Below are 17,166 nucleotides of genomic sequence, written 5' to 3'. Positions count from 1 at the left end.
TTGGTTCTAGACTTTTTTTTAAAAAATCTTCTAAGCAACTGCTACTCTTGGGGAAGTCATCTGCCATCTGATCAGTATAAGAAACCAGATATAACTGGGGAAGTACCGGAAATTTCTGCCTTTTATAGAATAACATATATATTTCAATTTTATATCAAACCCACATGCTACAGTAATCGGTGCTCTAGAAAGGCATAAATACCAGAAGCTGCCATTGACTTCAGTGCAGCTGCTTAGGTGCTTAACACGTTTAAAAATCAGGCCAAATATTTAGGTGTGTAAATATGGATTTAGGAGCCTAACCTGAAGTACCTACTCTTGAAAATATTTAATGTACCCCTGATCACCATAGTATCTGAGCACCTTACAGTATTTAATGTATTTATTCTCACAACTCCCCAGTGAAGTAGGGAAGTTCTGTTTTCTCCAAACGTTGAAGAGAGGCACAGAGAGAACAAGTGACTTGCCCAAGGTCACAGAGGAAGTCTGCAATAGAGGAGGGAACTGAATCCAGGTCTTTTTATGCTCCAGTTAGCACCCTAACTATTGATCATCCTTCCCCTCCTTGTCTTGCCTAAGAAAACATAATACCAAAACCAGGTGATAATGTGTTTAGTATTCAATAGGTCATTGTTTGGTGGACCATTTCTTGTACAGGGGAATGGATTCTATCTCCTAACAGGTGTTTATCTCCAACTACTGTACTATTGTCCTTTCTGGTAAATCATAGGGAAAGTATTTGTGGTATGTGCTAATCAGGAGACTCCCTCTGTCAGGTCAAATATTTCAAATTACTTTGTAAAAGTAACCTGTTACAGCTGAATGCTGCATATCCCTCCAAGAATGCCATCCCTGTACCCCACCAACTACAGTATAAAATCAAATTTCCCCGAACAGTTACATATGACAAATAATACTCTGATCATATTACCCCACTCTTTTCTGATGACAAAATCACAAGCTTGCAGGGTGAACAAAGCAACTGTCTGTCAGATCAGTACAGACTTTGACTGTCAGTGGGCTACCTTTTTAAGTCCACGGGACCACCAGCTCCTGCAGCTAGACTAGAAGAACTCTATTAGCACTGTACTCCTGGCGCCAGTAGATTCCTAGTCAGTTTCACTCTGCAGGTGGCTCTGATGGGAAAGCACTTGTTCTTAGAAGCCCAGCACTAACAGAATTCTTTTGCAGTTGCCAGCTGGTTCAAAGGCAAACTTAAAAGAAGCAACAGAGAGCTAAAAAAGAGAAATAAACAGAGGACAGTCATCAGAAAGTGAGTGAGGGGGAAACAAAGCAGAGGGTAGATGTAGAAATGAAAGGAAAAACAAATAAAGAGGAGGAAAAAGACAAACTTGGAGAACAGTAAGTAGATACAAATAAGGAGAAAAACTATAAATGGTCAGGTGAGAGGTATACAGAAGAAGGATACAGGAGTAGACAATGGTACTTGGACAAGAACTTTTTTCTTCTTCTTTACTTATCTTAGTACCCAACAAAATATTTATTCTGAAAATTATATGGGCTACCAAAGAATATTGGAGATCAACTAAATTTTCACTTTTGGCAGCCATTAGGCTCTCAAGTGCTGGTAACTTTACACAGAAAATTCTTCTGTGTAAGGGAGGGGAGAAAAATAAGAATGGAGGAAGGGGAATAGGCTGGTGCAAAGATAAAATAAAATAAAAACCCGGGGAAGGGAAATTTGGAAGGATGAAGGGCAACCAGAACTTGAATATTTTCTATTAATTCCCAAATTCTGGACTCTAAAAAATTATGAAAAAGAGGAGAGGAGAAAAATATGGAGAGGAGGAAGTAGGGGACCCCGCCCCCCAACAATCAATTGAAATCCTGATAAATAAACAAGTAGGGTGGCCATGAATCTTTCACCTCTCTGGAATTCAAGTTCTTCCTTGACTGTGAACAAAGGGAAAATAATGACATGAGCAATCCACACAAACTAGAGCCAAGATTTTAACTCCAGGATTCTGAATAGCTTAGTAAGAATGAACCAAAGCTACCATGCCCCAACAGAAGCGTGATGATTCATTATGATTCATGCTGGCAGCATAAAACAACAAATAAAACAAAAAAGGATGAGGAAATAAAAGAGGAATGGTCTTTTAAAAGCCTCAAAATTATGGGGCAAATTTTTTGTTGACTTCAAGTATGCTGTCTTTTGATTGAAGTAGTTCCCTATTCATTATAGTTATCCTCACGACTTCTCTGACGTTTCCTTTTGGTTTGGCTGGTCTCTCCTGGCCAAATACATACAGAGATGTGGTGACATGCTGCTTAGAGCTGGAACTAAGAATTTCAGATGACAATTTAAATTGGATACCAGCTTGGTTTCCTGTGCTGTTTGCTGTTAATTTATAAACCCTTCAATACTGCTGCATAATCAATAAAAATATAACAAATGCAAAGTTGGATGCCTCATGCAGAACTGACCTGGTTATGAATTTGGTGCTATTAGCAGTGATCTTTCCATGATGCGCAGTTTAAGTCTATCCTACTGGACACACAGATATTTTCAGGCTTTTGTTTTGTTTTTTGTATCTTTGACAACCAAGGGTGAAATCCTGGCCCCAGTGAAGACACTGGAAATGTTGCCACTGATTTCAAAGATGACAGTATTTCACTCAAAGTCTTGACAACACCTATCTACCAAGCCACAGTTTTATTATTTTTTTCTCCATCCAAAATTTATTCTGTACTTTGAAATTGTAGAACTATCCCATTCCCCAGCTCTGATCTCAAGCATCCATTTTGCTTTGGGATTTGTTTCCTTGCAGTTTCACTCTGTTTGAGCTTGCTAAAGGAGACTTCAGTTATAACAGCCCACAGTTACATTTTGTTCTGTTTTAACTGAGCATAAAAGAGAACCCAGGATGTTTCTTACAGACATATAGCTTTTTTTCTCTTCTCTGAACTTCCAGTATTTATATTTCCCTGCACCACTTTCTCCTATATACAAGCACTGCTTACAAAATGCATTCCATTTAAAAAGACTTTTTATACTGTCCATGAATGTTACACTTCCAACAATTAATGGAACCTGAATATTACAGATGGATCCAAGCCTCAACATTTGGATCTGAAACTTCCTCAAAGTTTATAGGTGTTCAGAATGAGGGTTTTTGGTTCAGCAAGCAGAGATACAAGATCAATTTTTGATTTCAGCTCTGCTTGCATAACCAAACTGCTCCAAACTTTGGAATGGTATTAGAGTAGAGCAAGTCAGATGTGGGGAGAAAGAAAATCACATAATGAATGATGAAAAATAATCAGGTGTCAATGTAAACAGCTCAGTGGAAGACTTTGCTCAGGATGCAACAGCAGTAAAAAAAGCAAACCACATATTAGAGTGCATAAACAATGGGATGGAAAATGCTAAAAATGTAATCGTGTCTATATATAAACTGATAGTATGTTAGAATACTGTGTCCAGTCCTGGTCCTCTGGGTAAAATTTTCACAAGTGCCTAAAACACCTAGGTGCTTTTGAAATGTTTACCTTCTATCTCTAAAGGGATTTCAATAGAGATAGTTCAGAGATGGACAGTTACTAGGAGCATGGAAAGACGTCCATATGGAGAGAGAATGTAAAGAGTAGGCCTATTTACTTTAGAGAGATGGGGAACAATAAGGGGCATGACAGGGTTATACAAAACAATGAATTGAGGAGAGAAGGAGAATCATGTGCACCTCTTCACCCCTCCTAATAATCCAATAACAATAGGATAATCACTGAAACTGAAAGGTAGTAAATTTGATGAAAGGAGATGCTATTTTTTTACATAATGCAGCATTCTCCTATCAAACTCATTCCCACAAGATATCATTGAGGCCAAGAGCACAGTAGGATTCACAAAAGGATTAGACACTTCTATGGGTAATGGGAACATCCACAGTTGCATAAGGAAAAGGAACACAAATAAACCCTTGTGCTTTAGGGCATAAGCCTACCTCTAACTTAGAAGAGATAGGAAGAAACTTCCCCTTCATTGTCTACTAAGAGGTTTCTTGCACTTTCCTCTTGAGCTTCTGACTGTGGTCACTTTCTGAGCAAAAACACTGGATTACGTGGATCACCATTCTAACCCACTATGTAAATTCCTCTATTCCTATGAATAACGGTGACGTTTGTTAAATAACATATTTGATGAAATCTCAACCAACTCCACATCTGAGCTTTGGGTTCTGTTCTATTTCTACTGTTATTAATCATTTTAAGTGTTAGCAGTTTGGATTTCCCCAGATCTTTTCCCTACTATATTAAGACGTGGACAAGGAACTAGGTTCCAAGTTCTATTAACAACAATGGTAGGTTTGGAAGAAGCACTTGAATTCAGGATTCTAATCACAAATAGAAGTGTAGGTGGCAGAGGTCTCATGTAAAACTCATTGTTCGAACTCCAGCTGATGCTCCATAGGCGGAGGTAAGATTCAGAATATTTGGATGATTGTCTATATTATACTTGGCCGCTGAGCCTCTTGAGATTTGCAAATCACTATTTTTTGATCCTTCCATCTCTGTTACTCTAATAAACAGTAACAGAAGTGTTGCATAGCTAATTGCCCATGTCATGCTGAAAATTCATCCCACAATTTATATTCAAGGTATTAAAAAGTCTTGAATTCCTCAGCAAGTGAGTGATTCCATGGTGACGAAATTGTGAAAAGCTGAGGTTCCGGGAATTTTGTAGTCAACCAAGTATCCTGTGTGTGTGTGTGAAATTGTAGGCAATTATATTTGATCATGGCTGCAAAAGTTGTTGCTGAACATATTCGAATTTGCTGTAGAAATTGGCCTGAAGTATTACAAAATTCCAAGGGCCCTGATTAAAGCAAATTGTGTCTACAATCTGTAGCACTGCAGAAAGAGTCTTGAGTCCAGTGAGAGTTGTGCATGATTAGGAAACGTCAAACACCAGAACAACAAGCAACAACAAATTAAAGAAATAAAATGTCTCAGAAAATATTACTTTTGAATTCCAAAACAATCCAAAAGGGAGTAGCTAACAGGAGGGCAGAAAGGAAAAGAAAAACATTAGAACTAATAAAGCAGAACCCAATGTGACTAGCAGGCAAGCTAGCACATTCAAAATCCAGACAGGTAGAAAACATCCAGGATCAAACCTTAATGATTTTGCAATGTTGATAACCTGCCAAGCTCAACTGCAATCTACCTGGAACAGGGTTCCCATCCTTTCCTAGCACAGCACACACATGATAAGCTTTTGTCCAAACTCCCTCCTTTTCCTTAGAGACAAATCTTGAGTAGTGAAGTGCTGAGGCAGTACTGTATTTACAGACAGCTCAACCTAGACTGCAACATGAACTTTGTCCCACGTTAGTTATTCCTTGGCTTTCTCCCTGCAGGAATTCACTCTGGCTCTTTCTTACCTACTTCTCTCTCTGAGTTGGAGGTCTCTTCCTTACCTTTTTAATCTCCCTGAGCTGGAGATAATGAGACCTACTCTGGTTTAACTGCCAGGATAAGTCAGCAAAATAGTTCTTCACTTCCACAAAGGTGCCAAAAGCTTGACATTCGCAGTACTCTTTCCATAGACTGTATTTGCCTGTATACTCTATGCACACACATTTATTGAAGAGGAGTTTCTTGTGGCAGAGTGTAATTTATATGTTGTAGCCTTGCCAATAAATCCAGAATCAGCCAAATTCTGGAATCTCAGTCACAGAGAACAGAGTACCTCTCACAGGATCATTCCAAGCAGAGTGGATAGAGTGTAGCAAAAGAACAGGGGATATGGGAGCTTCTGGGTCCTCTTTCACATGAAGATGAGAAGGAGCGCAACATAGACTCTCCCTACAACTGACAGAGCCTATGAAAGATATATGGGAAGGAAAGAGTGATGATGATGACTAAATCTTCCTTTGTGGTATCATGTTGCTAGTATAGGTGTGACTATGGTATTGATAAGATGATGTAATCATAGAAGCACCAGTCATAAATCCATATTAAGGTTGAGTTTTGCCCTTGAAGAAAGGATTCAACCTCTCTGTATGGATGAAGAATATAGTGTCTTCTCCCCAAATATACACGACTTACTCTTTGAGTAGAGAATTAATTTTCTAAGATTTTACAGGTAAATCTGTTTCTGAGTTAAAATGACCGGTTTCAGAGTAACAGCCGTGTTAGTCTGTATTCGCAAAAAGAAAAGGAGGACTTGTGGCACCGTAGAGACTAACCAATTTATTTGAGCATAAGCTTTCGTGAGCTACGGCTAGAGTTGCATCCGATGAAGTGAGCTGTAGCTCATGAAAGCTCATGCTCAAATAAATTGGTTAGTCTCTACGGTGCCACAAGTCCTCCTTTTCTTTTTGAGTTAAAATGAAAATTTAAATGGATCCTGTAAGAAATTTAGCACTTCTTGGGGCTTTTACTGTCCCTAATAATCTCAGTAATTGAAGTTATGGTACCCAGATGATTTTACCTCTCTTCTGTGATGGTGCCATGAAGTAAATAATAAACTAATCTAATCAGTTTAGCCTAATCTGGATCAACAAACACTGAACTATTGTACTTGTATAGTTATTACAGAGTGTCTCCAATGAAGTGAGCTGTAGCTCACAAAAGCTTATGCTCAAATAAATTTGTTAGTATCTAAGGTGCCACAAGTCCTCCTTTTCTTTTTGCGGATACAGACTAACACGGCTGCTACTCTGAAATCTACAGGGTAGAGTTAAGTTTGTTTGGATGCCCTAATTGTGCATTTCCATATGTTTACATAAGTTTAACCGTAACTTTGAATGATCTGTTGTAGAAATGCTTATAGCTGGAATAATTAAAACATTCCTGTGATTTTTTTAACCCTTAAATTGCTTATATGTACTCTCAACTTTAACTCCAGTTTACTGTAGGGTTTGGTTTCAGGTTTTTTTGGTCTGACATATTAGCATGAGAGTATCTGTATTAAGTTTATATGGCCTCTTCCCTGTATTACTAGAGTACCTTTAGCCCACCATGCTATGAGATCATTTCTCTAGGTATATTATTTCAGTATTTACCCATCCTGGAACAAAATGGCATTTTATTTACTAACAAAATACAACTGGATAGTACACCAAATCTGACTTTGATAAAATAAGACAGTGGTAATATGACTACTCTGCGAATAACATGTGGCACTATCTACAGTAAATTTAATGAAGGATAACAAATAACATTTTTAAGTATGTACATATCTCTTGCCTTTTCTCCCAAAGGCTTAAAAGTGCTTTACAAACTGTGTACACACAGCACCTCTGAAGTGCATCCCCCTTTGGGGTGACTGGAGGCAACCACAAAAGTAACCAGCCCATTTCACCATGGGGAGCAAGGAGTGGGGGAGATATTAGTTTAGGAGAACAAGACAAACCTCTGCTCATAGGAGAAGTCCTGTGGGATAGTTAGAACACATTGCTTGCAGGCAGACTGGTTTGTAAGCAGAAAGCTGCTGAAGAGAATGTTTTGGTTCAGATTACATTTTCTGTTTGGAGCCCATCTCTGTATTTAAGGTCCCATCTGATAGGCCAGCGTGTCAAACTGCACAATACAGTACTTACCATATCTATCTGGGGAAGATGAAGTGCTGTTTATACTGCCAGAGTCTGAACTTGTGACTCCAAGAAATATCTCACATAATCCAAACCTGATGCCTTGATTACTAAGCTACAATCTCCACCTAGTGCACACATGCCTATAGGTGCTGAGTATCTTCAACTCCTGTTGACTCCAATGGGAATTGCATACATTATTTAATATTCTTTCTGTGGTAGTAGCTAGAGGACAAAGCCAGGTTTTAGGCACTGTACAAATTTATAGTAAATTGCAGTTCCTACCCCAAAGAGCTCACCGCTGAGAGGACAAACAAGAAATAAAGGATGGATGAGACAAACAAGCAGAAGAGGACAGAGTACCAAAACAATAGGGGTTTAGCACAGAGGAGTTTTGTGCTCAACTCTTAACCAGTCAGTAGCAATAATCTCAGCTCACCACCTGCCTATTTATAATCAGATGGCAGTTTTCTGTATGTGCTAATGGCAGAGTTGAGTTTTAAGGCAGGATTTGAAGGAGGGGAAGATGATGGATGCATCAAACTTAGGACATGCAGCACATAGCAGGAGTGCTCAGCACCTCATAGGATCAGCCTCAACATAAAAGCCTCACACACACTGTCATAAATATAAAGGGAAGGGTAAACCCCTTTGAAATCCCTCCTGGCCAGGGGAAAGCTCCTCTCACCTGTAAAGGGTTAAGAAGCTAAAGGTAACCTCGCTGGCACCTGACCAAAATGACCAATGAGGAGACAAGATACTTTCAAAAGCTGGGAGGAGGAAGAGAAACAAAGGGTCTGTGTCTGTCTGTAGTCGTCTTGGCCGGGGATAGACCAGGAATGGAGTCTTAGAACTTTTAGTAAGTAATCTAGCTAGGTATGTGTTAGATTATGATTTCAGGTTAATCCCACCGCTGCCACCATGTCAAGGTTCCTCCCCCACTCTGAACTCTAGGGTACAGATGTGGGGACCTGCATGAAAAAACCTCCTAAGCTTATCTTTACCAGCTTAGGTCAAAACTTCCCCAAGGTACAAAATATTCCCCCCGTTGTCCTTGGACTGGCCGCTACCACCACCAAACTAATACTGGTTACTGGGGAAGAGCTGTTTGGACGCGTCTTTCCCCCCAAAATACTTCCCAAAACCCTGCACCCCACTTCCTGGACAAGGTTTGGTAAAAAGCCTCACCAATTTGCCTAGGTGACTACAGACCCAGACCCTTGGATCTTAAGAACAATGAACAATCCTCCCAACACTTGCACCCCCACTTTCCTGGGAAATGTTGGATAAAAAGCCTCACCAATTTGCATAGGTGAGCACAGACCCAAACCCTTGGATCTGAGAACAATGAAAAAGCATTCAGTTTTTTACAAGAAGACTTTTAATAAAAAATAGAAGTAAATAGAAATAAAGAAATCCCCCCTGTAAAATCAGGATGGTAGATATCTTACAGGGTAATTAGATTCAAAAACATAGAGAACCCCTCTAGGCAAAACCTTAAGTTACAACAAAGATACACAGACAGAAATAGTTATTCTATTCAGCACAATTCTTTTCTCAGCCATTTAAAGAAATCATAATCTAACACATACCTAGCTAGATTACTTACTAAAAGTTCTAAGACTCCATTCCTGGTCTATCCCCGGCCAAGACGACTACAGACAGACACAGACCCTTTGTTTCTCTCCCTCCTCCCAGCTTTTGAAAGTATCTTGTCTCCTCATTGGTCATTTTGGTCAGGTGCCAGCGAGGTTACCTTTAGCTTCTTAACCCTTTACAGGTGAGAGGAGCTTTCCCCTGGCCAGGAGGGATTTCAAAGGGGTTTACCCTTCCCTTTATATTTATGACACACACCCACCAACTTATGCTGTACGTGTTTAGTCACATTATTATCCTTACTGAGTTATTGCAAAAATTTAAAACTATTGATTTGTTTTATTTTAAAAATTTTAAACAAACTGAAGCAAAGAGAAATGAGGAACACTAGAAGACAAGGATGCAACAAATCTGCATGAGTGGGTAAAAATAATATAACAAAACTCAGCACTTAGAAAACAAGAGAATTATTTTCATGTAACAGATCAAAAATTAGAGAATTAGTCAAGCTGTTGTTTTCTATCTAATGCAAACACCATTACAAAAGGCAACAGGTGTTTCATATCATCTGCAAATGATACATTATCATCCAGAACTATGATTTTATGATATTCATAGTATTGCTCTTCCATTTTGTTCTTGTCCTTCCAAAGTACACAGAAGAATGTTTCCACAACGTGAATGTTTTATCACTGCAGCTATTGGCATGTTTACATTTCAACAGCAACAGCTCTATTATCACAGCTACCATATAGGTTGAGGGTACCAAGAGCGTCTAAGGACTGTTTGTTCTTATTGTTATCATCATACAGAGTTTCTCAATGATGAATTTTCACAATCTCCCACTGTAATGTTTACTGGTTAATGCACAGAGGGTGTATGTGTTCCCTGCCCTCTGCTGGATGGAATGGCACACCTCCTCAAGTGTATGTGATCACATCTGCTCAAGTTACCTACCTGCAGTGTATATAAGCACCAATACACCATGCGATAGGTTACAAGTGCATATGGAAACTTGCATTTCTTTGCGCATCCAGGTCTGAGAGACAGAACAATCTTAGCACCAGTCTACACCTAAAACTTACGTTGACTTAGCTATATTGCTCAGTGGGGTATGAAAAATTCACACCCCATGAGACGTAGCTAAGCCAGCCCCAGCTCTCATCTAGACACTGCTAGGCTGACAGAAGAATTCTTCCATTGACCTAGCTACCACTTCTGGAGTGAGCAGATCTACTACAGTGAGAGAAAAACCTCTTCCATCGCTATAGCAAGTGTCTACGCTACAGCAGCAACGCTGCAGGTGTGCCGCTGTAGTGCAACTATACCCTTAGTCACCATGCACCCCTGGGGGGTTTATTCACCCCCAAAGGGAAGGCTGTAGGCCTCCTCTCTGTATTGTTTCATGGACAAAGAAGCAAGTTTGTTTCAGAGGGAAGGTGCAGTGTTACCACACCTCTGGGACCCGGGAGAGATCAGTGAGCCCCAAAGGCACCACTTTTCCCTGAGCTACCCATGGGTCAACATGGTTCCACATCATCACTAAGGCAGGCCAACAGCTCCAGTTCACAATCTGATGTAAGCCCTAGTACTAATACAGCTAATAGACCCTTTCCTTTTGCCCAAGTGATAGGAACTTCGGTGCCAGGAACACAGGTTCCAGAGTTCTATTTCCACTAATAACTATGAAGTCTTGGCAGGCATGGAGTCATTACATTTCACGAGGGAGAGGCACCAATTCTACTTGTGTTATAGTCCAGTGCTTAAAGTAGCTTGAGATGGTGTCATTGTGTTCTCTATGCTAAATGATGCACCCTCACCAGTGTAAAGCAAGGTAAAGTTTGCATGCTTCATGTACTGAAAATTAATCTCTTTTACAAATAAAATAAATTGAGGTGAGTAGTGCTGTTCCACCGGTAGCACATCTCTACAATAAATCATGTGCGTCTTGTATTTTGTTACTGACACATCTAATATATGGTCCCATTTTTATTTTTTGTACTTTTAAAAACAAAAAAAGACATTCTGTAAACTCTAATTTAATCATAATACTTTAAGGCATTTAAACACATCACTAAAAAACCGTGCTGCTCAAATTACATTGCACAACAGCCACATAAGACAGTCAGTTATTTCCTGGTAAAACATGGGCCCTCTGCTACAATCCTTACTGATGTGAGTAACTCTGTTGAAGACAATAGTGTCTACTTATTTGCATACTCCTGTGAGTAAGAGTTACTAGGTCACACCCCATATTTGTGTAGCCCTGTCTACATATCCTTATTTTCCCCACTTTTTGCATAAAATTTACCTAGCAATTTGCTTTAGTACATTGCCTTAATACATGCTCTTTTCAACTCTTATAAATATGATTCTTCTGGACATGAAATAAAAAGATTGTTTTCTTCACTTTGACAGTTATCGCAATGTACATCAAAAGCAGAATATACACCAAAACAATCAATATTTTCACAAGACAGTTAACAACATTTTGGCCTCACATCTTAGACACTGATTATTTATTTCCAATTCTTTTTATGATGAAAAATTCTACTTAGTCAGTTGACTTGTGAATTCTATTGGAATCGTGTAAACACTAAGATTTTTTTCATTGCTCAATCAAGACTATGGAAAATTTTACAGTTGTAGTGGTGTTGACTAACAAATAAAAACTTTCAGATGCTTTTCTTCCTTACGCTAATGGAAACAGACACCAAACACTGCTTCCCCACTGTTATGTGTTTTACATGCACAGCATCTGTCATTTCTTTATTTAGAAAAATAAGATTCATTACTTACTTTGCTTTCAACTAATTTATGCTACATCAGTATAGTTTATGTAACCTATAAGAATGTTACACTGTTCTCTATTTCTATGCCCAGATCAATCAAAAATGTGTTTTACTGCACAAAGCAGCAACCATACAAAGTGTACATAAATATGCAACTTAAAGCAGAGAACCAAAATACCTTCTGCAGAGTACTATTCAGATTTCTTTTGGCCTCTCTAGTTTGATACTATGTTGCATTAGTCTTTCTTTTGCTTGCAAGAAACCAGATATTGGATCAAAGATTTATTTCTTTGTTTAAATCTTATTAGGATTTGATTGTCAGGGAATATTTATTTAATAATGCAGACCAATTTTTAGAAGTTTTGATTTTAACTTTTAAAGGCAATTGCTGTTACATCTTTTCTAGGGTTAAAACAATGTGCAGAATTGTGTGTCATCACTCTTACCATTTGTATGCTTTTTAAAATCTATTTTGAAATTAAAAAAAGGCAAGCTATTCAATATTCCTTTGCAAGACACAGAAAAACATTGCACGTTACATTTGCCATGAAATATAAAACAGTTTCCAACTCATTTGGAAAAGCTCAACTTGTACAAACTTACCAGAGCAACATTCTTTCTCCAAAGAAGAGTTGTTTATGGTAAAGTAAATTTGAGACACAAAAGGCTTCATTTCCTGGGTCCATTTTGCATAAGGTTTAGCTTTTAAATCCATCTGAATGTGTTCTGTACAGTTCAGGAACATGGGTTTCCTTTCTCCAGAAGGCATACTTGGGATCTCTAGTCTGTTTCAGTTGAAATGTTTTATGGCCTTGTTCTGACTAGGCCAGCGGCCACTTGTTGCAATGGTAACAGGAAAAGCCAGGATCTGCCTTCTCAGTCCTGACAGGCATGAATAATTCATGTATTCTCACCTCCCATCATTAGCATTCCATGCAAGCAACACAAATGAAGCGATTCATTGCTTCTTTTGTCTTCAGGAAAAGCTCACTGGGCTAATGAGGGTTATCTGTGAAGATAAAACCTGGATCTGCTGATTTATTTAGTCTGATTAGTTAGTATGTGTGTCTCGAAATGCAGGCTTTATTGACAACACTACATTGTCAATGCTTTTCCAACCTCATTCAGGCAGGCTATCTGGCTGCAGCACATGAATGTTGCATTTTCTTGACGTTAATATTTAAACTGGTGTTCTTTGTTCCTGAGTGCCTTCTTGAGCAAAATTAAGAACAGATCTAGAGGCATAATGCTTGCACATGTTTCTCTAATGATCTCTTGGTTTGTTAGAGAACACTTGTTTTCAAAATCTTCCCGTTATCAATAGAAATGAGTGAAAAAAATTGCAAAGAAAAAATATCAGCTTTCAACAAGTGATATTTTGGAGGTCATTTATTCCATTTTGACAATTTCATTTTCATCTAAAATTTCAATGATAAAATAATACTAACATTGATGTTTGTCAATCATTCCAGTAAACAAGAGAAGTTACCTATCACTGCTCTCTGGGTCCTGTTCAAGAGATTGATTAGGGAAATTGCAATGTAATCCATCTACTTCACCTATATAATATTTGTGGGTCAGCAGCAGCTTCTGCATTATTGTGTTTGAAAGCTGCAGAGATGCTGAGTAGCATCAGCATTAAGATATGACCCCTATACCCATTGCTTTGAGGACGTCATCTTTTACGGCCACTAGTGCTGTTGACAGTTCAATAGCTAATTCTTTACATTGCAACTATTGTATTATTGTCAATACATTATTCACTCAGACTGGTACCTTCTCTACAAAATCAAAGCAAAACACACACATAGCCTTCCTGATACTTTAAACAACAAGGATGACACAGGATTAACCTATGGTATATTCACAAATGTTTTCCTTCCTATCAGACGTATTGGAGCATGAGCTTTTGTGGGTGGATACCCACTTCGTCGGATGCATGTAGCCTACATGCATCCGAGGAAGTGGGTATCCACCCACGAAAGCTCATGCTCCAATTCGTCTGTTAGTCTATAAGGTGCCACAGGACTCTTTGCCGCTTTTACAGATCCAGACTAACACGGCTACCCCTCTGAAGCTTCCTTCCTATCAGAAATCATATTAGCAATCTAAAGGAGTTTGTAGGTAAAATCTCATGGGAAGCAAGTCTAAGGGGGAAAACAGTTCAAGAGAGTTAGCAGTTTTTCAAAGAGACATTATTAAGGGCACAAGAGCAAACTATCCCACTGTGTAGGAAAGATGGACAGTATGGCAAGAGACCACCCTGTCTTAGCAAGGAGATCTTCAATGGTCTGAAACTCAAAAAGGAGCTCTACAAAAAGTGGAAACTAGGTCAAATTTCACAGGATGAATATACACAATTAACATAAGTACGTAGGAATAAAATTTGAAAGGCCAAGGCAAAAAATGAGATTCAACTAGAGACATAAAGGGTAACAAGAAAATATTCTATAATTACACTGGAAACAAGAGGAAGACCAAGGACAGAGTGGGCCCATTATTTAATGAGGGGGAACAATAACAGAAAATGTGGAAATGGCAGAAGTGGTAAATGACTTTTTGTTCTAGTTTTCACCAAAAAGGTGAATAGCAATTGGACTTTCTAACATAGTGAATGCTAGTGAAAATGAGGTCTGATCAGCGGCTAAAATAGGGAAAGAACAAATTAAAAATTACTTAGACAAGTTAGATGTCTTCAAGGCACCAGTGCCTGATGGAATACATCCTAGAATACTCCAGGAGCTGACTGAGGAGGTATCTGAGCCATTAGCGATTATCTTCGAAAAGTTATGGAAGATGGGAGAGATTCCATAGGACTGGAAATGGGCAAATATAGTACCCGTCTATAAAAAGGAAAATAAGGACAATGTAGGGAATTACAGACCAATCAGTTTAACTTCAGAACCCGGAAAGATAATGGAGTAAATAATTAAGCAATCAATTTGCAAACTCTTAGAAAATAATAAGGTGATAAGTAACAGTCAGCATGGATTTGTCATGAACAAATCACATCAAACCAACTTAATAGCTTTCTTCAACAGGATAACAAGCCTTATGAATAGGTATGAAGGTTTGGTAGATTTGATATATCTTGACTTGAGTGAGGCTTTTGATACTATCTCAGATGACCTGGTCATAAACAAACTAGAGAAATACAACCTACATGGAGCTACTATAAGGTGGGTGTATAAATGAGTGGAAAACCATTCCCAGAGAGTAGTTATCAGTGGTTCACAGTCATGCTGGAAGGGCATTACAAGTGGGGTCCCACAGGGATCAGTTCTGGGTCTGATACGGTTCAATATCTTCATCAGCGATTTAGAAAATGGCAGAAAGAGTACAGTTATAAAGTGTGCGGACAATACCAAGCTGGGAGGGGTTGGAGGTGCTATGGAGGATAGAATTAAAATTCAAAATGATCTGGACAAACTGGAGAAATGGTCTGAAGTAAATAGGATGAAATTCAATATGGACAAATGCAAAGTACTCCACTTAGGAAGGAACAATCAGTTGCACACATACAAAATGGGAAATGACTGCCTAGGAAGGAGTACTGCGGAAAGGGATCTGGGGGTCAATAGTGGATCACAAGCTAAATATGAGTGAACAGTGTAACACTATTGCAAAAAAAGCAAACATCATTCTGGGATATATTGTGTTGTAAGCAAGACATGAGATGTAATTCTTCTGCTCTACTCCGTGTTGATTAGGCCGCAACTGGAATATTGTTTCCAGTTCTGGGTGCCACGTTTCAGGAAAGATGTGGACAAACCGGAGAAAGTCCAGAGAAGAACAACAAAAATGATTAAAGGTCTAGAAACCATGACCTATTAGGGAAGATTGAAAAAACTGGATTTGTTTAGTCTGGAGAAGAGAAGACTGAGGGGCGACATGATAACAGTTTTCAAGTACATAAAAGATTGTTACACGGAGGAGAGAGAAAAATGATTCTCCTTATCCTCTGAAGACAGGACAAGAAGCAATGGACTTAAATTTCAGCAAGACAGTTTAGGTTGGACATTAGGAAAAACTTCTTAACTGTCAGGGTGGTTAAGCACTGGAATAAATTGCCTAGGAGGTTGTGGAATCTCCATGACTGGAGATTTTTAAAAGCAGGTTAGACAAACATCTGTCAGGCATGATCTAGATCCCCTACCACGAGTGCAGGGGACTGGACTGGATGACCTCTCGGGGTCCCTGCCAGTCCTACAGTTCTATGATTCTATACTGAAAAGATCACAAAAATGCTACCCCCTCCAAGGATTTCGCTAAGATCTAAGAGATAGTATTCAGTACAAAACAAAGATATGTACTGTTATACTGTATAGTTCATAAATTGTATTTGTACAAATGTATCAATCACCAAAATTCACATACTTCAGTTTTACCATATTAAAATTGTAACCCATATAGATATTTATTTCTAGAGTATATCTAGAACATATTAAGTGTGACGGGGCAAGGCCAGATGGCTACAGAAAAGTAGTGGGAGATAGAATATTAGCTCCAGGCTAAACAAATCCCTGGGACCAGGATAAGTGAAATGGCAGCTGCTCCAGGTCAATTAAGACACCTAGGGCCAATTACGAACTTTCCAGAAGGCAGGGAGAATGCTAGGTTGATTGGGACACCTGAAGCCAATCAGGGGCTGGCTGAAACTAGTTAAAAGCCTCTCAGTTAGTGAGGTGGGTGTGCATGTCAGGAGCTGTGGGAGGAAGTTGCGCTGTTGGAGAGACTGAGTAGTACACACCATATCAGGCACAAGGAAGGAGGCCCTGAGGTCAGGGTGAAGAGGAGCTTGAGGAAGTGAGGGCTGCTGTGGGGGAAGTAGCCCAGGGAATTGTACATGTCATGTTTCTAAAAGGTCAGCTACCACAGCTGATACTATTAGGGTCCCTGGGCTGGAGCCCGGAGTAGGGGGTGGGCCCAGGTTCCCCCCCACTTTGCCCCCTGATTAATCACTGAGACTGGGAGACAATAGAGACTGTGCAAGGAAGGATAACTTCTCCTCACCTCCCTTGCTGGCTTATGATGAAAATGGCTCAGTAGACTGTGACCCTTGTCTCTAGAGAGAGAAGGGTTACGTGGACGGTCACAGCGAGCCTCTGAGGCTAGTGAAATCTGCCAGGAAACGTGGGACCCACGGAGGCGAGGATGGAGCTTTGTCACATAAGTTATAGCATAGAATTTGAAATGGTTTGTACATGTTCCAGATTTTT

At 39.2% G+C, this 17,166-nt stretch overlaps 1 protein-coding gene across 3 annotated transcripts in view; it reads right to left on the bottom strand.

Moving 5' to 3' along the window:
• LOC311524003 ((E2-independent) E3 ubiquitin-conjugating enzyme FATS) overlaps window positions 1–17,166 on the bottom strand; it is a 171,598-nt gene that overhangs the window by 83,742 nt on the left and 70,690 nt on the right. The window contains exon 1 of one of the 3 annotated variants that reach the window (XM_084634671.1): window positions 12,551–12,784. The exons of 1 other annotated variant lie outside the window; for it this stretch is intronic. In XM_084634671.1, the coding sequence (XP_084490797.1) occupies window positions 12,551–12,716 (166 nt within the window). In that variant the 5' untranslated portion in view covers window positions 12,717–12,784. Of the gene's footprint in view, window positions 1–2,448; window positions 2,526–12,550; window positions 12,785–17,166 lie in introns of those variants that run through there. One more of the 3 variants, XM_084634672.1, reaches the window with a different exon arrangement.

This window comes from Lepidochelys olivacea, assembly GCF_965140295.1.
Source record: "Lepidochelys olivacea isolate rLepOli2 genome assembly, chromosome: 7".
In the NCBI taxonomy this organism is placed as follows: Eukaryota; Metazoa; Chordata; order Testudines; family Cheloniidae; genus Lepidochelys; species Lepidochelys olivacea.
Note: the sequence above shows the minus strand (reverse complement) of the source record. Positions and strands in the feature narration are given on the sequence as shown.